This window comes from Pelophylax lessonae (genome assembly GCF_965119305.1).
Source record: "Pelophylax lessonae genome assembly, chromosome: 3".
Lineage (NCBI taxonomy): Eukaryota > Metazoa > Chordata > Amphibia > Anura > Ranidae > Pelophylax > Pelophylax lessonae.
Window position 1 is genome coordinate 608528665 of NC_138770.1, and position 26338 is coordinate 608555002.

Here is a 26338-nt window from a genome sequence, read left to right on the forward strand (position 1 = left end):
TAGTCCATTACTAGCAGTATCCCCCTGACCCTCTCATACTGACCTTGCCGGCAGTGTTGCCAACCTCCCATAGCATTTCTTACTAACAAAACTTCAAAAATTTACTGACAAAGCACAATTTTTACTGACAACCTGAAAAAAAAAAAAGACAGAACTCCCACTAAAAACGAAGGTAATCGATATGTAAACAGTATGAACACAATATGGAAACACTGACAATACCCATAACAATTAATTTGCCTGGATTACACTTATAAAGTCAACACAGCACAACAAATTATCAGCCCCTGATTTTTACAGACAGTTGTAAAAATCTGATTTTTACAAACTGTCTGTAAATTTCCTGATGGTTGGCAACCCTGCTTGTCAGCTTTTTCTTGCCACTCCTTCGTCTGCTGCAGCCAGTAAAAGTACACCCTACCTTTGGTTAGAAAGGAACATGTAACCTTCTGCCATGAGACAATGCTCAAGTCTAGAAGCCAATTGATAGTCTCAGGCACATGACAAGGGAGTGATGTCCCCACTTCTTTAAAGCAGAACTATACTCACCTTCTATTCAGCGCCACCCTGTCCCGGAGCTCCCCAAAGCTGCTGTCATCTTTGGCTGGATCAGCTTCCTGGTACTGATCTTTAGCCATTTCTCCAGCGGAGATGAATAAAATCCAGTGTATGTGCGGGAGTTCATTCATGTCGGCATTGCTGAAATTTGTAGGTGAGAATCAATGGGTTGGGGACCTGAATAGACAAGGTAACAAAATTTGAAAATAAAGTAACTTTATTCTATTAAAATAATTAAAAGTAAGTTTATTCTATTAAAACTCATGGGGAACATCCAAAAAATGAATGTGTTACAGGGGTCTAAGGGCTCCCCCTTCAACAGGTCTTGAATGAGAACTTTGTGAAATGTGAATAGACTAGTAAAGTAAACTAGACCTTGAATACTATTTTTTCCAGTAGCAGCTGCTGACAAGGCCTGTGCTTGCAATCACACTGGAAAAAAAATAACATTGAAGGTCCAAAAAGCGCTGGACCTATAGGGTTATCTCACTAATAATGCTATCGTTAAGTATTGATGTTGATGTAAATTATCTGGTTTTACAGTCAAGCAGCTTCTACACCCCAGATGAAGTATATTCACATGTTGTTGTCAATCAAGCCTTGATGAAGGGGGCACTTTTGGCTTCCTGAAACATGTTGAATACCTTTTTGGATTTCCTCCTGACTTTTACCAGAATATTATTGTATTTAGGCCTCTTAGCTGTGCTGTGGTGCTTCAATTTCAATGTTTGTTACCTTACACTACAAGCTAAGGAGACTGTAGAGATCCTCTGGGGTGTAGAAGCTGCTTGACCGAAAAACAGATAATTTACATCAACATCAATACTTTACGATAGCATTATCAGTGAGATAACCCTATAGGTCCAACGCTATTTTTCAACTTTCCTCAACTGAATAGGCAAAGTGACAATTTCTCTTTAAAGCCGATTCCTGGGATTCAAAAGGCTAATAATAGGTAAAAGGTAAATCATTTTGTACATAAAGCATATGAGCGCGTAAACACCCAACTCCAACCAAAACCATGCTTTTTTTTTTGCAAAATTTGCATAGCATAAAAACTCATTGCTCCCAACTTTAAAACTTGATTGAGAGGGAAAACCTAGTGAGGGGAAAACCTAGTGAGGGCAAAACAACATGCTTGTTTCTTTTTTAACCCCCTTCTCCAGCGACACGAACACACCTTTCATGTGACACATGTGACTCGCGTAACCACTCTCGGCCTATCAGGCGGAGAGTATATAGCCTTGTGTAAGCTTCAACTCCAGCAACTCGTAACTCACACAGGGCTTTGCTCATTGTGGATGAACAGACAGAATGAAGGTAAGTATATTTGTGTAGGAAGGTGGTCACTTCCCTTTACTGTACAATCCAGCCTGTAGGCAGGCAGAAAGAGGGTTTCCCCTAGTATTAGGGGGATGGAACTGACTTATTTATGGGTTGTTGTGACAGGATAACACTTAGACTGTGCATAGGTTTTCCTCTTTGAAAGGGGAGACCTAGTGTGGAGCCGGGGCTGAGGCCCAGGAATGGATACTAGTAAGCAAGCTGAAGAAATCCCATAGTAAACATGAGTACCACAATGCTCCCTCCTTCTACTTTGCAGGACATAGAATGTTAATATTTAAAGTGGTTCTATTGTCTAAATGTTTTATCTTATTGCATTGTCTTCATTAAGATAAAAAAACACCTTACTACCTGTCCTACCCCCCCTCTCCATCCCTAAGCTCTTATCTGGCTCCTGTCACCAATCCAGCATGGTCTCCAGGTCCAGCACTGCTCCCCCCACTTCCTGCATTCACAGGAGAAGCTTAGTACAGCAGAGCCATAGGTTCCTGTTGCCAGTGTGTATTGGGGGGTCAAAGAGAATCTCCCTTCATCAGGGCTTCAGTTCAAATATGAACCTTGAATGGACTAAAATAGTCACTTCCGGATCCACGTACAATGGAGCACATGCCAGCTCCATAGAGAATAGTCGAAGCGGTGGCACTCCCCCTAGAGATTAGGCACAGTATAATTCAGTGCCGAGTGATAGGCATGTACAATAGCACCCTCCTAGGTAGGTGCTAGGATTAGTTTAGAATAGTTTTTGGTTTCTCTGCTGAACAGAGAGACAGTTAGGTAAATTGAATTGGTAATTTAACAGAGAGCAGTGATCGACTAGTGTACTCTGGTGCTGCTTATGCTGTCTTGAAGTTTCCCTGTATCCTAGCAACTAAGGAAAGTTCTGGAAAATAGCCAGAAACCATGCAGATGGGAGCATGAATATTCATACAGCCCTGGCCAATTACAAAGGGAGGTGCCCCTATGCATGCTGGGTGCCTGTATTTATGTTCTAGGAGCACACGGGCACTTGGTTTTTCATAGCAGAGGATTGCACCAGGCTGGGGGAGAGGAGCTTCCTCCCCTGGCACCTGCTGCCATGTGGCCTCAGGTGGGCGACCTGAGGGCCTGGATTGAGAGAAATTGTGATGCCATGCATCTTTAGGTGGGAGTCATGAGGGCTGGAAGTTGTTGAGTGTGACCCTGGTTCTACAGAGAGCTGGCTGAAGGGGCTGTCTATTCAAGATCTGGTCTGGTATCACTGGTATAGAGTGTTGTTTGGAAGTTGGAAGGATGCAACCAGCTGTCCCTGGATATTTTGTGGGTACAGACAACCTAAAGGATCCATAGACTTGTTGTCACGGAACCATGAACCAGACGTACAACAACAGATAAGTGAAAATAAGAAGGCTTTATTGAAAATCAAGCTGTAAAGCACAAGTCCAAACGGATGGCGAAACCGAGGCAGAGTCCTTGCGAAGACAGAGGTCAGGAACCAGGAGGGTAGTCAGACGAAGCCAGGATCAGGAACCAGCAGGGTAGTCAGACGAAGCCAGGATCAGGAACCAGCAGGGTAGTCAGACGAAGCCAGGATCAGGAACCAGCAGGGTAGTCAGACGAAGCCAGGATCAGGGACCAGAAGCAGCAGCAGTCTTAGAAGCATGTGAACACAGGAGGACCAAGCAAGGAACTGAAGCCACAGACCTCCTATATATATGAGCTAGGCATCCAGCTCCTCCCAGTGGGAAGGAGGAGCCGCAGGGTGGGAGGCTACAAGAAACCCAGAAACCAAGATGGCCGCCAGCACATGTCAAACGAAGGAGAACAGCAAGAAGGTAAGACCATGACAGTACCTCCCCCTCAAGGGCCCCTCCTCCGTGGAGTAAAGAACGGTTTCTGAGGGAAGCGTGCGTGGAAGGCTCGGAGCAAGGCAGGAGCATGGACATCTGCGGAGGGAACCCAGGAACGCTCCTCTGGACCATAACCACGCCAATGGACCAAAAACTGCAACCGACCGGGGACCAGGCGTGAGTCCAGGATATTGCTCACCTCATACTCCTCACGATTGCCCACTTGGACCGGACGAGGCCGAGGAACCGAGGAAGTGAAACGATTACACACCAGTGGCTTCAACAGGGAAACATGAAACACGTTGGAGATCCGCATGCCAGGAGGAAGCGCAAGGGCATAGGCTACCAGGTTTACCCTGCGAAGCACTCGGAAGGGACCAACAAAGCGAGGCGCCAGCTTGGGAGTGGGCACTCGAAGGTTGAGGTTGCGGGTGGACAACCATACACGGTCTCCGGCCTGGTAGGAAGGAGCAGGCGCTCGTCTGCGATCAGCCTGGAGTCTCTGGCGCTGCGCAGAGACCTCAAGGGACTTCTGGATCTGTACCCAAGAAGCACGTAGGAGGGAAAGGTGATCCTCCACAGCCGGAATATCCTGGGAAGAGAATACCTCCGGTAACACGGCAGGTTGGAACCCATAATTGGCCATGAAGGGAGACGTCCCAGAGGAAGAGTTCACCGCCGTGTTCCTGGCAAACTCAGCCCAAGGCAGGAGGTCAACCCAATTGTCTTGGTGATCGGAGACATAGCAACGAAGGAATTGCTCCAAGGCCTGATTGGATCGTTCTGCGGCCCCATTGGACTGAGGGTGGTAGGCCGAGGAGAAGGAGAGATGAATCCCCAACTGGGAGCAAAAGGCGCGCCAGAACCTGGACACAAACTGACTCCCCCGATTCGACACAATCTCCTTGGGCAAACCGTGCAACCGGAAGACCTCCCTGGCAAAAAACGTGGCCAACTCCTGTGCAGAGGGTAACTTCTTGAGAGGAACACAGTGGCACATTTTGGAAAATCGATCCACAATCATGAGAATGACCGTATGGCCTCGGGATGCAGGGAGGTCCACAATGAAATCCATCCCCAGGTGTGACCATGGGCGCTCCCCGGTGGCTATGGGTTGCAGAAGGCCCAACGGAAGGTGCCGAGGGGACTTACTCTGGGCACAAACGGAGCATGCCGCTACATATGCGGCGATGTCGGAACGTAGGGAAGGCCACCAGAACAGACGTGAAACAGCCCAGGACAGCTGATTCTTTCCAGGATGCCCCGCGGTCTTGGAGTTATGGTAGGTTCGCAACAACCGAGTGCGCAACTCCTCAGGCACAAAACATCTGCCGTTGGGTCTCCCAGAGGGAGCACCAGATTGAGCCGCCAAAATCTGCTCACCCAGGGGAGAGGTCAGGCTGGTGCGAATGGCGGCGAGGATCTGATTCGGAGGTATGACCGAAGTCGGAATCGACTCCTCCCTGGACAGGTCGGAGTACTGCCGTGATAAGGCATCCGCCCTGATGTTCTTGGAACCGGGTAGGTAGGAGACCACGTAATTAAAACGTGACAAGAACAGAGCCCATCTGGCCTGACGTGGTGTCAATCTCTTGGCCTCAGAAAGGTAGGTCAGATTCTTGTGGTCCGTCAGGATGAGGACCGGAACCACCGAACCCTCGAGCAAGTGCCTCCATTCTTTAAGGGCCTGCACGATGGCCAATAACTCCCTGTCACCAATCTGATAGTTGCACTCCGCGGAAGACAGTTTCCGGGAGTAAAACCCACAAGGAAGCAGAGGACCCTCTGGTGTTCTACGCTGAGACAGAAGGGCGCCTACTCCCGTCTCAGACGCGTCCACCTCGAGGACAAAGGGCAACCCAGGGTTGGGATGCGACAGAATCGGAGCCGACACAAAGGCGGACTTTAGAGCCTCAAAAGCTCGGGTGGCCTAGAGCGGCCAGACCTGGGAATTACTGCCCTTCCTGGTCAGATCCGTGAGAGGCTTGGCTAGCATGGAAAAGTCCCTGATGAACTTCCGATAATAATTGGCGAAGCCCAAAAAGCGCTGCAGGGAGCGAAGACCACTGGGCTGGGGCCACTGTAAGACAGCCGAAACCTTCTCAGGATCCATGGAGAACCCCTCAGCGGAAATTATGTAACCTAAGAAGGTTACCTGGGATCGGTGAAATTCGCATTTCTCAAGCTTACCGAACAGCTTGTTCTCTCGTAACCGTTGCAACACTCGTCTGACATCCAGAATGTGGGTCTCCATGGATTCAGAATATACCAAGATGTCATCCAAATAGACCACCACACACTGCTGCAACAGGTCACGGAAAACATCGTTAATGAATTCCTGAAAGACTGCGGGCGCATTGCACAACCCAAAGGGCATAACCAAGGATTCATAATGACCGGTCCTGGTGTTAAACGCGGTCTTCCACTCATCGCCCGCCTTGATCCTTACAAGGTTATATGCCGCCCTCAGGTCGAGTTTGGTAAAGACCGTGGCCCCTTTAAGGCGATCGAACAGCTCGGAAATCAAGGGTATCGGGTAAGCGTTCTTGATCGTGATGCGATTGAGACCCCTGTAATCGATGCAAGGCCTCAACTCACCGCCCTTCTTTTTCACAAAGAAAAATCCAGCCCCTGCCGGGGACGAGGATTTGCGAATGTGTCCGCGTGAAAGCGCCTCCTTCACGTACTCCTCCATGGCCTCATTCTCCGCTACCGACAGTGGATAGACCTTGCCACGAGGAGGAACGGCACCAGGTTGTAACTCCATGGCACAATCGTATGGGCGGTGCGGAGGTAGGGCAACCGCGCGCACCTTATCGAATACATCCCGGTACTCCTCGTATTCAGGAGGCAACAGAGAGTCCGAGGAAGTACACAGCAACTTGACAGGCCCATGGATGCAACTAGCCCCACACTGCGGTGACCACGAGAGGATCTCGGCCGATCTCCAATCGAAAGTCGGATTATGCTTCTGGAGCCAGGGGTACCCCAAGACCACCGAGTAGTGTGGAGACGAAATAACCTGGAAGCAGACCGACTCTCTGTGAACGGCACCAATGGCTATCCCCACTGGAAGGGTCTCATGAGTCACGTGTGGCGGCAGATGGGGTCTGCCGTCTATCGCCTCAAGAGCCAGTGGAGAACCTCGGGCCTGCAGAGGAATGGAATTGGCGGCAGCGAACACACTATCAATGAACAAACCACCAGCACCAGAGTCCACCAACGCCTGGGTCGTCACAGAGCCCCCGACCCAGGAGAGGACAACAGTGATCAGTGGTTTGTCAACACGGGAAACCGGGGACGAGGAGACTCCACCCAAGATCTGCCCCCGACAGGATCTCAGGTGCGAGCGTTTCCCGGACGGTTCGGACATGCCAACCGAAAATGCCCACCGAGACCACAGTACATGCATCGACCCTCGCGTCTTCGGAGTACCCTCTCCCCCTCGGACAGGCGAGCAAAGCCCAGCTGCATGGGTTCACCCCCAGCCAAGTCATCCCCAGGAGGCGTGGGAGGAGAAGGAGGCACGGGTGGGACAGCAAAGGTAGGCGCCAATCTGTTAGGAGGCCTCCGCAGACTCTCCTTAAAGGAAGGTCTCTCCCTGAGTCTGGTGTCAATCAAAATCAAGAAAGAAATAAGAGACTCGAGCTCCACTGGTAGGTCCTTAGCTGCAACCTCATCCTTCAAGGCATCCGAGAGACCATGAGAGAAAGCAGCGACCAGAGCCTCATTATTCCAGCCCACCTCTGCTGCCAGGGTACGAAACTCAATGGCGTATTCAGCTACGGATCGTGAACCCTGTCTGATGGACATAAGGAGCCTCGCAGCAGAGGCAGCACGAGCCGGCACATCGAATACCCTCCGAAGAGAAGCAACAAAACCGGAAAACTCGGCAACCACCGGATTGTTGTTCTCCCATAAAGGGCTGGCCCAGGCCAAGGCCTTGTCCGAGAGCAGCGAAATTAAGAAGCCCACCTTGATCTCTCAGTAGGAAAGGCATGTGGCAGCAACTCGAAATAAATGCCCACCTGGTTAAGGAAACCTCGGCACTGAGTTGGCTCTCCCCCAAAGCGCTGTGGAAGGGGGACAGAACCGGTCATACCCCGAAACACCGCAGGCGCAACAACAGGTGTCGGGGTAGACTCTGGCGCAACAACCGGAGCGGCAGTAGGAGCGGGCCCAGGAGCGACAACCGACCCATCGGCAACGGGAGCGAAATGAGCCGTGCGTTCAAGCAGGGTTTGCAACGCCACGGCGAACCGACCCAACAGGTGATCCTGCTGATCAAGTCTGGCAACCAGCGTGGATAGCGAGGATGGCCCTGTACCGTCAGAATTCATGGCTTGGTCCTAATGTCACGGAACCATGAACCAGACGTACAACAACAGATAAGTGAAAATAAGAAGGCTTTATTGAAAATCAAGCTGTAAAGCACAAGTCCAAACGGATGGCGAAACCGAGGCAGAGTCCTTGCGAAGACAGAGGTCAGGAACCAGGAGGGTAGTCAGACGAAGCCAGGATCAGGAACCAGCAGGGTAGTCAGACGAAGCCAGGATCAGGAACCAGCAGGGTAGTCAGACGAAGCCAGGATCAGGAACCAGCAGGGTAGTCAGACGAAGCCAGGATCAGGGACCAGAAGCAGCAGCAGTCTTAGAAGCATGTGAACACAGGAGGACCAAGCAAGGAACTGAAGCCACAGACCTCCTATATATATGAGCTAGGCATCCAGCTCCTCCCAGTGGGAAGGAGGAGCCGCAGGGTGGGAGGCTACAAGAAACCCAGAAACCAAGATGGCCGCCAGCACATGTCAAACGAAGGAGAACAGCAAGAAGGTAAGACCATGACACTTGTGCTTTTATCCCCTTCTGTTGTGCTATATAGTCAGCTGAGGTTCTGAACAAAGGGAACACTGACTAGTGTTCTGAAGAGATTGTCCAACTAGTTGCTACTGCATAGGGCTTTGCTCATTTCTACTTCTTTTGGACTGCCAAACAGTCTGTCGTGGCTGGTGCCTGAGGAGCTTTGCCTTGCCACTACTACCACTGAAGGACGCTACTTGCTCCTGAAACTACTTTGTGCTATTGCTAAAGAGAAGTCCGCTATCTGCTTTCAGCAAGGACTTCACCAGAGCAAAACCAAGAGATGTCCACTATTGTTAATAGTTCTATTTCTTGGAGTATCCCACTAAATTCCCTTCCCTATCCAAGTTGTCCAAAAATAAAATGACAAAAATCAAACCCCTAGACTGACTATTGAAGATAACTAGCGGAAGTGTGTGTGCATCCGGCTGTGTAAGTCAACCTTGTGTCTGGCTGTGGAACAAAAGTGGGGAAGACCTGTGCAAAATACCAGCGACTTCTGGGGGGGGGGGAGGGTTAGCGCTACAGGCACAAACATGTGTGAGTGCCATTTTTGCTTGGTTTGATCTTGATCTTAAAATAAAAGGTTTTAGATAATGAGAGCCCCTGTTGGTCTATATTTTTTGAGTACTGAGGTGGTGGAGAAGAGTGTGAGGTGATTCCAGGGAGGTGTGCACAGGATCGGATTTACTCGAGGAGGAGTGAGGAGGTCCCAAAAAAACATTTTTGGTGGAAAAGGAGGAGCTCCAACTGATCCAGAGAAGAGTGTCATACTTTATAAAGCGCTCATTGGCCATCCTAAAGTTAGGAAGTCATACATCTTCTGGTGAGAGTTCATCTGAGCGTGGTGATGGACACCTGAGCACATATTTTTTTTACTGATGGCCCTTTCATTGTACTTTAATAACTGTGAGTTTTATGGACTATTCTCTAGAGACTGAAGAATTTTTAAGCCTAATTGATATGAAATAGTTTTTTTGGTATGATTTACATAGTGATCAGATGGTGATTAAGACCGGGTTTTGAATTATTTATTTGAACATTTCCACAGGTGTGGGTATACATAGCTTTTACTTTTCTCTAAGTGAATTTTGTACATTCATAAAAATTGTGACACATTAGTGGTTTTACAATATTTATTTGTAAATTACATCACTCAGCCATATGAAATTGTAGTTAAAACACATGGCAGGGGCAGGATTTTATATTTACGACTTGCATACTTGTACATTTGAGGAGTATACAGTTTAGGGCCTATCATATGTATTGATTTTTCACCATATTTATTCAGGTTTTGCGCTTAGGAGCGCTGTTGCTAAATTTGAATATTTTTTGACAGTACCAGCAGGGGGCACTATTTTAACAGCACCTTCTATAAACATACACATTGGTCAGATTGTCTCTCTCCTGGTGCAGGTGATTATTCTATACTTTCAAACATGTATATAGTTTTCAAACTTTCTGTAGTATTCAAACGTGTCATAGGCCTCAGGTGTTCAGCTGGACCTTTGATGCCCTAACTTAAACCATGAAAATAAATCAGGGCCCTGCATGAAGGTGATTGAGGCATAAAGTAGGTTTCTATATCAATGGATCAGGGGGTGGAATGAGAGGGCTTTCTATACCCCCCAACTTTGCAAGTGTGTACAGACATGGAGTTAAACAGTGTATAGATGGTGGCCTCTAGATAGCCCTGCCTACATACAGGTCAAACAAACACCCCCTACCCTCATCTCCATAACAGAGAGGTGTGTGGTTCTGTAGTCCTCAGAGATAGCTGGAAAAAATGTAATTGATAACAGAGCAAAGGACATTTTCAGCTTGTGTAACGTTTTAAAATGGAAGCAAAGGTTCCAAATGGAAGCAAAATTCATACTTCCAATGCTCCCTCGCCAGCATCTTCTGAGTGTTGGTCTTCAGGTCTCTTTGTTGGCTGGCGAAGGACAACGGTACACATGTGCATGCGCAGGAGCCAATCATTCCGGCACCAAGAGACTGACATGGTGCTGTAAACTGAGCTGCGCATGGGAAGCTCAGTTTACAGTGCCGGAGAAAAGCTCAGTGTACAGTGCCGGAGAAGAGCTCAGTTTACAGTGCCGGAGAAGAGCTCAGTTTACAGTGCCGGAGAAGAGCTCAGTTTACAGTGCTGGAGAAGAGCTCAGTTTACAGTGCTGGAGAAGAGCTCAGTTTACAGTGCCGGAGAAGAGCTCAGTTTACAGTGCCGGAGAAGAGCTCAGTTTACAGTGCCGGAGAAGAGCTCAGTTTACAGTGCCGGAGAAGAGCTCAGTTTACAGTGCCGGAGAAGAGCTCAGTTTACAGTGCTGGAGAAGAGCTCAGTTTACAGTGCCGGAGAAGAGCTCAGTTTACAGTGCTGGAGAAGAGCTCAGTTTACAGTGCCGGAGAAGATAGTGATCAGGCAGATGGGGGCATTTTATTGCAGCTTTAGGGTCCGTTTATACGGGCTTTCCGCCCAGGGGTGTCCATTTTGCTCAGCGGGGATCGATCCACCGGTCCCTGCTGAGCAAGCGGTTGACAGCTCTGTCCCTGCTAACTTTGCAGAGACAGACCTGTCAGATACCTTCTCTCCTCTATGGGAGATCAGATGAAAATGGACCGCCTGTCCGATCCTATCCAATCCGATCCTCCAGACGGATGGAAAATAGGGTTTTTATCTGTCTGGATTTCATGGACAGGATCAGATAGCAGCGGTGGACATGTCACCGCTGACATCAGCTGCTCCATAGGACTGCATGGAGCATCTGATCAGGTCCGCCTGAAAAAACTGACAGGCAGACCTGATCAGAAAGCCCGTGTGAAGGGGCCTTAAAGGTTTAAAATTGTTTATTTTGAAAAGATAATACACTGGGCCGATCATTTTTCCAGTGATATTAAGTGGTAAGGCTCGGTTCACATTTGTGCGATGCGGGAATGCTGCGAATATGCAGCGTGATCCCGCATCGCATCCGCACATCTGGCAGTTCACACTGCCATATGCGATACGCAGGGGGTGTCAATTAAATGTTTACGACCCCCCCAGTTTGATCGCATATCGCAGTGCGATCTGACAGTTTGCACAGGATCGGATCGCACAAGTGTGAACCACTGTGCGATCTGATTCTGATGCGGCTCAAAAAAAGCCTCCTGTACGTGTTTGCTGCGGATACAGTGCGAATTCAGCCATACAAAGTGTATGGCTGAACTCGCATCCGCACATGAGATCGCATGTAATGAAGGAGCAGTGCGCTCTGAATTACATGCGATCTCGCAAGCCGCTATAATGTGAACCGGCACTAAGTGCTCTTTTACAGAGACAGTAGGATGAATATTTCCCATGTAAAGGTGCATTGTGTTGTCTTTGAGAAAATTGAACAGCAATTTTGCAAGGAAAATCTCCGTCACCTGTCTGCTCCTGTTTGCTTTGTGCTGGGTGGTTTTACAGACATTATGTGTACAGTATATCTGCTGACTCATTTGCCTAATTCTGACACGTGTTTCCTAGTCATTGTCACAGTTACCGTATCTGTATGTGGCTGTACTCAGGATGCACGCACTTTCAATTCAAATCTACATAGCACTGGTAAAACCTGTCAGCCAGCAATTGTGGTTACTTGTTTTCACCTGTCAATTAAAGAATTTCAGTTTACGCATTTAAAGTGGTGCTAAACCCTTACCCAGTGAAGTGACTGGCCTCAGGTGATACACAGAGATGAAACAAAGCCATTCAAAGTCCATTCATCCATTAAAAGTCCAGAAAAATAGGGAGAGGAGAACTGAAGTTACACTCTGTCTGCAGAGCTCAGTGAGAAGAGCTCCAAAAGCTGATTGGATGGGAAAGACACCCCCCCCCTCCACACAGGAACAGAGCTGAGGCTGTCAATCAGGGCCGGAGTTGCCTGGCGCTAACACGTCATTGCGCATGCGCCGCCGCCGCCACTCGGCAAAGCTCGTATACATTCGGCTATTCTCGGGAATAGCCCGAACGTGTACGGCCTTTTCCGAGCGGCAGCGGCGCATGCGCTGTGACATGTTGGCGCCGTGCGGCTCCATTTTTAAATCAGGCAACCCAGTGGAACGGCCCCCGGATCGACCGGCCCACCGGGAGAAGTCCCGGTGCTCCCGATTGGTCAATCTGGGCCTGCTGTCAATCAGCTGGAGGTCCCTCCCCTGTCACCTTTTTTTCTTGATGTCAGCAAAACTTGTCAGAAGTGATTCATGCCAATCGCAGAGAAATGAAGCAACAGACAGAAATGACACTTAGTGCTCTTAATTGAGACAAGTACACACTATAGAGGGATATGCTTTGTTCATATTTCATGTCTGAGGTTTACAACCACTTTAAGCACTTGCCGACTGCCCCACATATATATACTGCGGGGCGGCGTCTCCTAAAGACAAAATCATGTACCTGTACGTGATCGCCTCTTCCTGGTTTGTGGTGCGCACACGCACCGCCAGCGACCAGCTTCATGCTAAATGTGTCCAATCATAGCGAGAGACAGTCAGTCGATCTTATGTCCGGAGGGACCTGCCAATTGTTCCCTAGAGAGGCAAAACGGCAGCCTGCCTAAGCAAGGCAGATCGCTGTTCTTTGACAAGGGAAGACAGGGATTCTATGTTTCTGCTAAACAGGAGCACAGATCTCTGTTTTCCCACAGTATAAGCAACCTCCACACAGTTAAAAATCACTTCCTAGGAACACATTTAGTCCTTTGATCGGCCCTGATGTTAACCCCTTCTGTGCCAGTGTCATTAGTACAGTGACAGTGCATATTTTTTAGCATTGATCCCTGTATTGGTGTGGCTGGTCCCGAAATTGTGTCACTTAGGCTGGCCATACACTATACAATTTTCTTGTTCAACTTTCCTTTAGATTTACCAAAACCATGTAATATAGGGTCAAACCTAAACACTTTCAATTTGTATGCAGTCAGGCAGGCCCTTGCACTACATAGTTTAAGGTAAATCTAAAGGAAATTGAATAAGAAAATTGTATAGTGTATGGCCAGCCTTAGTGTCCAATTTGTCTATAGCAATGTCGCAGTCCCACTATAAGCCGCTGATCACCGACATTACTAGTAAAAAAAAAAAAAATCATAAAAATATCCCGAAGTTTGTAGATGCTATAACGTTTGCGCAAACCAATCAATATACGTATGCTTATTGGGATTTTTTTTTTTTTACCAAAAACATGTAGCAGAATACATATCGGCCAAAGTGAATGAAGAAAATTGATTTTTTACATTTGTTTATTGAATATGTTTTAGCAGAACGTAAAAATATGTTTTTTTTTTAAAAAAATTGGTGGTCTTTTTTTGTTCATGACGCAAAAAATTAAAACACATAGGTGATAAAATACCACCAAAAGAAAGCTCTATTTGTGGGGAAAAAAGAACATCAATTTTATTTGGATACAGCGTCACAGGGCCACGCAATTGTCCGTTAAATAACTGAGTGCCGTATTGCAAAAAATTGCTGGATGGAGGAATCTAGTGAATTTAGGCTGAATGAAAGAAATCTGAGCCCTCGTTCACATTGGAGTGATTTGTCATGCCATCTGACTAGTCAAATGGCATGACAAGTCGCAGCCTATTGCCGGGCGATGGCACCGTTACAATCAGTGCCATGCCGACTTTGCGGCGCCGCACCTATTTGCAAAAGTAGTTCCTGCACTACTTTTGCCAATTTCAGGTGTGACTTCAATAGACATCTGTGCATAAACCTGCACAGATATCTGTCAAATAGCACCTGAAATCACACTGACCTGGTAATTTGAAATCGTGCAACTTCACGTAAAGTAGCACAATGTCAAAGACGCATCAGTGTGAATTAGGGCTTACACTGTAAGGCCAGTTCAAGGCCTCATGCACCAAGGTTGTTTGTGCATTTGACACTGATGCCCCGTACACACGTGCAGATTGTTGGCCGAAAAGATTCGGCCGACGACCGATCGGCCGATTGTAGGCTTGTTAGTATGATGCTTCCGACAGCCGACAGCGCACTTTCGGCTGAACAGAATCTGTCGTGCAAGCATTAAAATTTTTGTATGCCCACACCAGAACGGCCGATTGTTCGCCAGTCAGTACAGAATTCGGCCGACAGACAGCAGATTTGCAAGACTGGGCATGCTCAGAAAAGAAAAAACACAGGAAAAGTTAACCATCTCATGACATCACTTCTGCAGTCAGCTGTTGTTGGCCGACAAAATTCGTGTGCAGTCTTTTGCACTTTTCAACAGACACGACAGCCCTGGACAAAAGACGGCCGATCGTTCGGCCGACGATCGGTACGTGTGTACGAGGCATTACCTGCAAACGAAGCCCGCTTTGTCCCATCCACCTTTGCCTGTCTTATTTCCTGGTCCACAGCTCTGGCCAGTAATACATGTGCGGGAGCTGCCTGTCCTGGCACAGGGCTCTGAAGAAACAGCACGGGCCGTCAGAGCGCATGTGCCGATGACGTCATCCGCTGCATGCGATGTAAATATCTCCTAAACAGTGCAAGTTTAGGAGATATTTACAGCACCTATAAATAAGCCTTATTATATGCTTACCTATAGGTACAAGTTATAAAGGTGGATTTACAACCACTTTAACTCAGTGCGCATGAGACCTAAGGGTTGATTTTTAGAATTAGGGGTTTTCCGGGAACTATAGTACTCTAGTAAAATTAAGCTGGCTAAGGTCCCTTTCACACTTGTGCGACTTGTCCTGCGACTTGGCACTGCAGAATCGCATGACAAGTCGTACCCCATGATTTCCAATGAGTACCATTAATATCTGTACAACTTTAAAGTAATCCTTGCACTACTTTGGTCCAACTTTAATGCAACTTGAGGTCCGTAGACCTCAAGATTACACAGGCATTGCTTCAAGTCGCGTCAAAGTCGTTCGATTTTCAGGTTGTACAAGTGTGAAAGGGGCCCTAATTTGATCTTAGTTCGACTGGTTCAGCCTGGATCAGTTGTGGTCCTTCCTGCTAAAGGGACATGCTGGAAAACTTTTGTTGATCAGCGGCTGCAGCCCTTGATCAGTGTATTCTGATGACAGCAGCAGGTCCCGCTGTTAGAATACGATGTCCCAGTGGGGGGGATCCTCCATGTAACTCTTTTGTGTGGATGGAAGAATCTGTTAGTTTTTTTTTTGTTCTGCCTACTGGCTAAACAAAAAAAAATTGACCATCCTATGTTTTTTTTTTTTCTACTAAAGCTCCACATTTTCAACACTAAAAAGCAATTCTTGAACTCCAGTCCATTGTCTAGGCTGAGATTATGCCTATCAGTCTGTTGCAGGCAAGAGGAAGCATTTCCCCAGTCTCCTCTCCCCCAGTGATCAGGGTGAAACCAGTCACAAGGTGAGAGGCTGCAGCTGTCTAATCTGTGTTAGACAATAGCGAACACAGCCATGAACTTCACAGGTACCAGGACCCAGAAAGCAAGGATAATGCCCCGTACACATGTGCAGATTATCTGAAGACTTTTGTCTGTAGACTTACCAAAACCATATAATATGAGGTCAAACCTAAACACTTTCAATTTGTATGCAATCCGGCAGGCCCTTGCACTACATAGAAAAGGTAAATCTGAAGACAAAAGTCTTCAGATAATCTGCACGTGTGTACGGGGCATAACGTGCCACAAATGTGTGGCAGTGTTGAATTTTAAGTCTGGTATCTTGCTGCACATTTTCACTGGCAAGTTGTATACTTGGGGAGCACTTAAAGCACAAGTTCTAGGTAGACTTTTCCAATTTGTAGCAAATTTGCGTGGCAAATCTCTAGCAAGAGCAAAATTGCAGTGATGAGTCTACAGCAAGAGCTCTGCAAGTCTACAGCATGAAAACTCAGCCACAGTGCCCCCTGTGGTGGGATGACTATTGCACAACATAACTGAACCAGAACTTACAGCAGACTTGCAGAATGTTTGCAAAAAAAGTTGATCTGGAGTCATGCAATGTGGACTTACTGCAATTGTGCAACAAACTTGAGAGGCCCAGAAAGTCTAGCAATAGCTTAGTAAGTGTAGCACCCTACAAGTAGGTGCTAGGTAAAGGTATAGTGGGGCGTGTCTGCCTAACAGCAAGGCTGTGATTTATTAGTCAGGGTGTCATGGTTTCCAGGTTTGCCTGCTGAAGGGGGAGTCTCCCCACTGGCTCCTATGAGAGGCTTCTCATAGGGCAGTGGAGGAAACCCAATCAGGGGACACATCCAGGCTTGTAACTACCCCAGTAGGCAGATTGTGCTGCAAAGGATTCTGGGAGTGGGTATAAGTTTGGTGGTGGCACATGACACGATGTCTTTGGCGGGAGCAGAGTCCCAGGAGGGAGAGAACGGCTGTTTCCCCTCCTGTCTGGGGGAGAGGATCTCGGGGTGCTGCCTGAAGATCCAGAGAGTACTGAGCTAAGCTGAGGGGATCCGGTGTGCCGAGAACCTGCTTTGAGAGAGAGGGGTCCAGTCCCAGGAAAGCCTACACAGGTCGTGAGTACTGAGGATTGCCCCTGGGGGTCTGCCTGAAGTTAGAGGGGACGACTCCGGAAGAGGTTTGGGGATCCAGTGCCAGCTAGTGGTGAAAGGGGGTACCTAGGTTGAGGACCCTGAAGCGACAGAGGGGGTACATAGTCAGTGGCAGTGCTGTATCTTGGCCTAGGCTGACAAGGCCTAGGCCTAGGGCGGCACTTTGCAGGGGGCAGCAAAAAAGCTGCAACCCGCACACAAAAAAAAACAGCCTCCTCCTGGCTCCCGCACAAAAAGGATCCCCGCTGGCTTGCTCTACACCTTTAGTATAGTGCCAGTCTTATGGGGCAAATTGGGCCAGAGGGCAGGGTCCAGGAGGCAAGTCATGCCTGCCGGTATGATAATAAGTATGGCACTGCAGCCTAATGCTCCATCCCCAGGTATGGCAGGCATCATGCCAATAATATAATTTAATTTCTTTAATCATCCTTGTCCTTGAACGAGCATACTGAATTGCATCATATACTATTAAGAGACTTTTAATTGTATATGATGACAATAATATTTTAGACCTGCTCATCTCATATGTGCTATCGCAATATTTCACTGGATTAGTAAGATTACTCCTTTCTTTTAGGATATTTGGACTTTTGCTGCCACTGATTATTTTACCCTTTTATATAATGACTCTGGACTTCCTACTCATCATACAAATAAGTGAAATAATCCTATGATTACAATCAAGTCCAAATTTCTTAAAGGCGCAATCTTACTAATTCAGAGACATGAGGCTGTACAAATGGGCACTGATAAGGCTGCACTGATATGCTGCAGTGATGTGCACTAATAGGCTGCACTGATGGGCACTAATATGCTGTTCTGATTGCCACTGATGAGGCAGCAGTGGTGCATACTGATAATAAACTGCACTAAGGGGCACTAATGAGGCAGCAATGATAAGGCAGCACTGATATGCTGCATTAATAGACACTGATGAGGCTGCACTGATGGGCACTGATGAGCTTCCCTGCTGGGACTGCACTGATTTGCTGCCCTGATTTGCAATGATATGTTTCACTAATGGGCACACTGATGGCCACTGATGAGGCTGCGCTGATGGCCTCTGATGAGATGGCACCGAGAAGCTGCACTGATAAGGCCGCACTAATGGGCACTGATATATTGCATTGGTGGCCAGTGATGCGGCTGTACTGATGGCCGGTGATGAGGCTGCACTGATATGCTGCACTGATGGGCAGTAATGAGGCTGCACTGATGGGCGCTGATGAGGTTAAACTTATGGGCACTGATAGACTGTGGTTGTGCTCTGTTGTTTACAGATGACAGGGCAGGCCATAAACAGGAAGGGGTGTGTCCTTTACAGGAAGGGGTGTGTCATATTTAAATTAGGGGGTGCCCAAGTTTAGTCAGGCCTAGGGCAGCACAAAACCTAAATACACCACTGGTCAGTGGACCCTGAAGAGTTTAAAGTGGGCGCCTGTAGTTTGGGCCCTGAAGTGATAGTGCACAGTGTGAATTGCGCCAGTTGAGAGTTGCAGCAGTACAGGAACTTACAAGGAGTTTTCTCAGCCAGTGAATTGCTGGAGGGAGCCATTCAGTGACTCTGAGCTATTGCAGTGTTGCAAGTCAAGCAGTTCTACAGTCCTGGATCTTCTGGACTAAAGTCGAGGATGCAGCACAGTTTCAGTAATTACACAGTGTTCAAGCGTCAGGAAGCGTTGGCTGGCGTCAAGACAGAGCTAACAGGCATTTTTGCCAGAAAAGTCCCACAATTGTATTTAGTTGAGCCTAAGGAGTATCCCACTCATTCCCTTCTCCCATCCCCTTAAATACAATAAAACCACAAAACAAAGATGCAGGAGTTGTCAATGTCTCAGTGCTCACACCCAGGGTCGCAGCTCACATGGGCTGGAGGGGTAACCGGTACCGATGGCAGACCCACATCAGGCCACAGGCCTGGAAAACCTGCTACATAAGTAATTTTCAAACTTGCAGCTCAATTACATGCTTTCTGAGGATTTGCATGATTGTGTCATCTCTGCACAAGCGTCTCAGCCCAGAAAGTAGATGGTGACCCTGGATGATGCCTGAATAACTAGAGTGCTGTCTTTCTGGCATTATAAGGGGGACTAGAGTGATCTCTTTTTCTAAAAATCACAATACTTAGAAGTTTACTAAAATTGCTGTCTTTAAAAATCTCAGTCCAGGTATTTGAAAGTTACTTTCTCTGACACAGGTGACTGCTGGCTCCTGGCTGCCATCGCCTCCCTCACCTTGGATCAGGATATTTTAGCCCGAGTTGTTCCAGAGAATCAAAGCTTTCAGAAGAACTATGCCGGAATCTTCCGCTACCAGGTGAGCATTTGATATTTTAACACTCATACAGGGTATGGTACAACTGCTTCACTAGTAACATTACACAAATACCAAAGCTAAGGAAGCCAGCCATAAAAGATATATATAAGCTGCAGTTGCTTGACGTCCTTCTGATAATGGCAGCTCCTTAGTTGTCTAGATGACCTTCTGACTCCAATGATTTCTGATGGACCGAAGCAAATTATGAACACTGATTTAAAGTGATATTAAGGTGTTACCAAACCCAGTAATATAAAAAAATGTTCATCAAGCATGTTATTCTGCATCTATAGACAAATTTTACTTCTCCACCCTCAACCATAACACCCTCCCTGCCTCTCCACTCTCAGCAATACTCAACAATAACCCCCCCTCCCCGCTTCTCCATCTTCAACAATAACCCCCCTCCCCGCTTCTCCATCCTCAACAATAACCCCCCTCCCTGCTTCTCCACCCTCAACAAAAACCCCTCTCTCTGCTTTTCAACCCTCAACAATAACCCCACTCTCTGCCTCTCCAACCCCAACAATAACCCCTCTCTGCCTCTCCACCCCCAACAATAACCCCCCTCTCTGCCTCTCCACCCCTAACAATAGTCCCCCTCCCTCCTCCCCCTAAAAATAAACCTCTACCTGTCTCTCCCCCCTAACAACAGCACCCTCCCTGCCTCTCCACCCCCAAAAATAACCCCATCCCTGCCTCTCCACCCCCAACAATAACCCCATCCCTGCCTCTCCACCCCCAACAATAACCCCCCTCTCCGCTTCTCCACCCTCAACAAAAACCCCTCTCAGCCTCTCCACCCCCCAACAATAATCCCCCTTCCCTGCTTCTTCACCCTGAACAATAACCCCATCCCCACTTTTCCACTCTCAACAATAACCCCCCTTCCTGCTTCTCCACCCCATCAATAACCCCCTCCCTGCCTCTCCACTCTCAAAAATAACCCCCTCGCTACCCCCAACAATAACTCCCCCCCTCTGCCTCTCTGTCCTCAGCAATAAACCCCCCTCCCTGCTTCTCTACCCTCAACAATAACCCCCTTCCTGCTTTGCCAATCTCAACAATATCCTTCCCCCCTCTCTGCCTCTCCAGCCCCAACAATAACCCTCCTCCCTGCATCTCCCTCCCTAACAATAGCCCCCTCCCCGCTTCTCCACCCTCAACAATAAACCCCCCTTCCCCCCCTTTTTCACCCTCAACAATAACCCCATCCCCACTTTTCAACCCTCAACAATAACCCCCCTCCCCACTTCTCCACCCTCAACAATAACCCCCCTCCCGGCTTGCCCACCCTCCACAATAACCCCCTCCCTGCCTTTCCACCCTCAGCAAAAACTATCCTCCCTGCTTCTCCACCATCAGCAATAACCCCCCTCCCCACTTCTCCACCCCCAACAATAACCCTCTCTCCGCTTCTCCACCCTCAACAATAACCCCCCTCCCTGCCTCTCCACCCTCAGCAATAACCCCCCTCCCCACTTCTCAACCATAAACAATAACCCCCTCCCCACTTCTCCACCCTCAACAATAACCCCCTCCCTGCCTCTCCACCCTCAGCAATACCCCCCTCCCCGCTCCTCCACTCTCAACAATAACCCCCTCTCTTCCTCTCCACCCTTAGCAATAACCCCCTCCCCGCTTCTCCACCCCCAACAATAACCCCCTCTCCGCTTCTCCACTGTCAACAATAACCCCACTCCCTGCTTCTCCACCCTCAGCAATAACCCCCCTCCCCACTTCTCCACCCTCAACAATAACCCCACTTCCTGCCTCTCCACCCTCAGCAATAACCCTCCACCCCACTTCTCAACCCTCAACAATAACCCCCTCCCCGCTCCTCCACCCTCAGAAATAACTCCCCTCCCTGCTTCTCCACCCTCAACAATAAGGCCCTCCCCGCTTCTCCACCCTCAACAATAACCCCCCTCCCTGCCTCTCCACCCTCAGCAATAACCCACTTCTCAACCCTCAACAATACCCCCCCTCCCCGCTTCTCCACCCTCAACAATAACCCCCCTCCCTGCCCCCTCACCCTCAAAAGTAACCCCCCCCCCTTCGCTTCTCCACCCTTAACAATAACCCTCTCCCTGCCTCTCCACCCTCAGCAATAACTCCCCTTCCTGCCTCTCCACCGCCAACAATAACACCCCTCACCGCTTATCTTCCCTCAACAATAACCCCCCTCCCCATCTTCTCCACCCTCAACAATAACCTCAACCCCACTTTTCCAGCCTCAACAATAACCCCCCTTTCCCGCTTCTCCACCCTCAACAATAACCCTCCTCCCTGCCCCCTCACCCTCAAAAGTAAACCCCCCCGCTTCTCCACCCTTAACAATAACCTCCTCCCTGCCTCTCCACCCTCAGCAATAACACTCCCCTTCCTGCTTCTCCACCCTCAACCATAACCCCCCTCCCCGCTTCTCCACGCCCAACAGTAACCTTATCCCTGCTTCTCCGCCCTCAACAAACCCCCCCCCCCGCTTCTCTTCTCCACCCGCTACAATTACCCACTCCCTGCCTCTCCAGCCTCAACAACCACCCCCTCTCCGCCCCAACAATAACCCCCTCTGCCTCTCCACCCTCAGCAATAACCCCCCTCCCTGCTTCTCCACCCTCAACAGTAACCCCCCCTCCCTGCTTCTCCACCCCCAACAATAACCCCCCACTGGTTTGCCCACCCTCAACAAAAACCCCCTCCCTGCCTCTCCACCCTCAGCAATAACCCTCCTCCCCGCTTTTCCACCTTCAGCAAAAGCCCACCTCCTCGCTTCTCCGTCCTCAACAATAACCCTCTCCCCGCTTCTTCACCCTCAGCAATAACCCCCCTCCCCACTTCTCCACCCTCAGCAATAACCCCCCTCCCCGCTTCTCCACCCTCAGCAATAACCCCCCTCCTCGCTTCTCCACCCTCAACAATAACCCCCCTCCCTGCCTATCCACCCTCAGCAATAACCCCACTCCCTGCTTCCCACCCTCAACAATAACCCCCTCCCTGCCTCTCCATCCTCAGCAATAACTCCCCTTCCCACTTCTCTACCCTTAACAATAACCCCCCCTCCACACTTCTCCACCCTCAACAATAACCCCCTCCCCGCTTCTCCACCCTCAAAAATAACACCCCTCCGTGCTTCTCCACCTTCAGCAATAGCCCTCCTGCCTGCTTCTCCACCCTCAACAATAACCCCACTCCAATGCTTCTTCACCCACAACAATAAGTCTCCTCCCACCTATCCACCCTCACCTGAAACCCCCCCCCCCCTGCTTTTCCACCATCAGCAATACCCCCCTCCTGCCTCTCCACCCTCAACAATAACCCTCCTCCCTGCTTCTCCACCCTCAACAATTGCCTCTCCACACTCAATAATAACCCCCTCCCTGCCTTTCTACCCCCAACAATAACTCCCCTCCCTGCTTCTCCACCCTCAACAATAGCCCTCCGTTCTGCAGAAACAGCAGCGGGCTGACGGTTCATAATGGTGGGGGTGGTATGGGGGGAGGGGGGTCTTATGTAATTATGGGGGTAGTGTGGGGAATGGGGTCCCATGTATTGATGTGGATAGTGTGGGGAATGGGAGTCCCGTGTAATGATGGAGGTATTATGGGGAATGGGAGTCCTGTGTATTGATGTGGATAGTATGGGGAATGGGAGTCCTGTGTATTGATGGGGATAGTATGTGGAATGAGAGTTCTGTGTAATGATGGGGGTAGTATGGGGGAGGGAGTCCTGTGTAATGATGGGGAGGGGCAAAATTGTAAGGGGGGCCCAAAAAATGTTTGCCCAATCAATTTTAAAGACGGCCCTGAACATGGTCCTCACACGGATGTACGCTTCAATACGCTCATGTGACCAAGGCCTTATAGGGGCATTCTGTCACATTTTAGCCCTTTGGCACTGCCATTTTTTCTCTGCAAGCTATTCTGCATCAACTGCATACAATTAAAACAGCAAAAGAAACTTGTGCTTTTTTTCAGTTTTTATCATGTTTTATTCACATGATGGATTTACTCTAAGAGTAAAAAGTGTGGCATATATTTTCACCATGCTGAGATGGACAAAAAAGAGCATTCAGTGACACAGCTACCACTGTAACCAAATATAAAATTTCTTTCTCAATTATAATAATGAGAATAATTCCCTAGAGCAATTACTTCCCGCTTTGCACCAGTTACTGCCTGGCATGGATGAAGACATCTATTTCAGATCCATTTAAAATGAACTGTTGCACAGACTATGTACACTAAAGTATTTACATATTCAGAACATGAAGTAAAGGTACTTTAAAGCCCAACTGAACTGTCAGTTTAACCACTTCAGCTCTGGGAGGTTTACCCACCTTCATGACCAGGCCATTTTTTGCGATATGGCACTGTGTTGCTTTAACTGACAATTGCACGGTCGTGCGACACTGTACCCAAATAAAATCAAAGTCCTTTTTTTCCCACAAATAGAGCTTTCTTTTCGTGGTATGTGATTACCTTTGCGGTTTTTCTTATTATTTTGCGCTATATAAACAAAAAACAGTCCGACAAATTTGAAAAATAAAAACAATATCTTTTACTTTCTGCTAAAAAACATATCCAATAAAAAATTTTTTATTTCTTCATCAGTTTAGGCCAATATGTATTATGCTACATATTTTTGGTATAAAAATCCCAATAAGCGTATATTGATTGGTTTGCGCAAAAGTTATAGCGTCTTCAAACTATGGGATATTTTTATGGAATTTTTTTACTAGTAAAGGCAGCGATCAGCAACTTATAGCAGGATTGCAAATTGGACACTAAGTGACACTTTTTGGGGACCAGTGACACCAATACAGCGATCAGTGCTAAAAAATATGCACTGTCACTGTACTAATGACACTGACTGGGAAGGGGTTAACATCAGGGGCGATCAAAGGGTTAAAATGTGTCCCTAGGGAGTGCTTTCTAACTGTGTGGGGTGCTTGTACTGTGGGAAGACAGAGATCTGTGTTCCTGCTTAGCAGAAAGACAGGATCTCCACCTTGCCTTGTCAGAGAACGGCGATCTGCCTTGTTTACCTGCTCCCGCTATATCCAATCACAGCGGGAGCTGGTCGCCAGTGGTGCACGTGCTCGCCACAAACCCGGAAGAGGCAATCACGTACAGGTATGAGATTTCGCCTGTAGGACCCGTCGCCCCTTAGTATATATTCGTGGGGCAGTTGGCAAGTGGGTAAATCCGGTAAAGACATTCCAGGTGCATCAAATTTAGGGTGAGCAAATTCTTAGGGCTTGTTAACACCATACATGCAGAAAAACTGATGGAAACTGTCGTGCAGATTTCATTTGCAAAGACATCAGCTTACATTAGTTTTCATGCACGCTTCAATGAGTTTTATACAAATATGTATGTGATACTAATGTGGTGGTGTGAACAGGGCACATGGAGAGAAACTGATTTTGTTGTGCCCTTGCAGAACGCATGCAGAAAAACAGACATCTCTGCGCACTGGTATGAACAAGACCTTACAGTTTTTTTTTAATTAGCCTGAGTAGAAAAGCCTGTCCTCTGACAGTATACTGCAGACAAGGACCCTTGCTCTCTGTTCTGAAGCAGTGGTCTCTCTGCAAAGGTCTGATATGAACCTTACTAAGTCAGAGCTAGAGCTCTCTAATCAGCAGGGGGCATGTCAGATGTCTATAAGTCAATAAGACTGCTCCTTTCACACAGAGAGTGAGGGTCCTTAAGATCACTCCTTCCACACCGAGTGAGGGTCCTTCTCTGCAGCATGTGATTATTAGAAAAGGCTTTTCTGCTCAGGCTGTGGCTGCTTTAAATGCAAAACAAACTGTAAGACATCAAACAACTTTTGTTTTGATGTACCTCAAATGTATTAGTTGATTTTAGCAGCGGGATCAATTGGGCATAAAAACAGGCCCTTATCTTCCTTTGTAGCTATAGGCATTGTAGGAAAATTAATCTTCAAAATTCATACCAGAGGCACTGAAATCACAGCTATTTCTATGAGAGCAGATCTTTGCAGCCTTGCAGCCATCTAATATAAACACAGCAGGTATTTCTAAGCCACTAGAAGAAAACTGAAAGCTAGTTTATTTGTCCTTGCTTTGATCTTTGAGGATGAATTGCTTCAAAATACAAGCATCTACAGAGGACAGTGGTGGCTTTTTAAAAAGCTCTTTTACTAACGTAGAGTCAGTGTCAATATTTTATTGTTCATAGTCTGGGCACAGGTGCACTTTATTAAACCCTTATTGGTACTCAGCAATGGTGATAGAAATGTATTTTCTCACAGTTAGCATCCTTATTTTAAACAATTAGGTCAGGTTCACACTTTAGCGGTGTGTTATCCCACGCATGTTAACTCATGTTGTGTCACATCAAGGCAACACGTTTATTTTGAATGGGTTGCCAACACACCTCAGTACACCAGAAACTGCACCTGACCCTTATTTCAGTAGTGCCTTGTAGAACATCATAACAATGAATTCCTGCTCTTGTTCCATTTGTTTTAGTGAATCAACCCTAAGTCTAATATTTTTTCCTTTCTTTTTTCAGTTCTGGCAATATGGTGAGTGGGTGGAAGTGGTGGTCGATGATCGCCTCCCAACAAAGGATGGACGCTTGGTATTTGTACACTCTGCAGAGGGGAATGAATTCTGGGGATCACTGCTGGAAAAGGCCTACGCCAAGTAAGTTCCGTCAGCCAACACAGTTTCATGCCTTATGTAAAAAGTTATACTTTCTCTCCTAAAAGTCAATGTGCCATTGCTGACCGCTATCTGAAAAGACAAGCTGACTGGCTGTCCATTGGCTTAAATTCTTTTATGTTAAATAGAACAATTATGAAGATTGGGAAATTCACACGACAGCCAGGCAGCTAGCATTTTCAGAAGGTGAGGTCAACAGTGTTTGTCTCCTACGAGAGGCTCCCTTAATT

General features: G+C 47.8%; 1 protein-coding gene across 1 annotated transcript in view; it reads left to right on the plus strand.

Annotated features, from left to right (window-relative positions):
- LOC309551061 (calpain-8-like) overlaps nucleotides 1-26338 on the plus strand; it is a 113433-nt gene that overhangs the window by 31311 nt on the left and 55784 nt on the right. The window contains exons 3-4 of the mRNA XM_082251503.1: nucleotides 19293-19411; nucleotides 25957-26090. Of these exons, the coding sequence (XP_082107629.1) occupies nucleotides 19293-19411; nucleotides 25957-26090 (253 nt within the window). The remainder of the gene's footprint in view (nucleotides 1-19292; nucleotides 19412-25956; nucleotides 26091-26338) is intronic.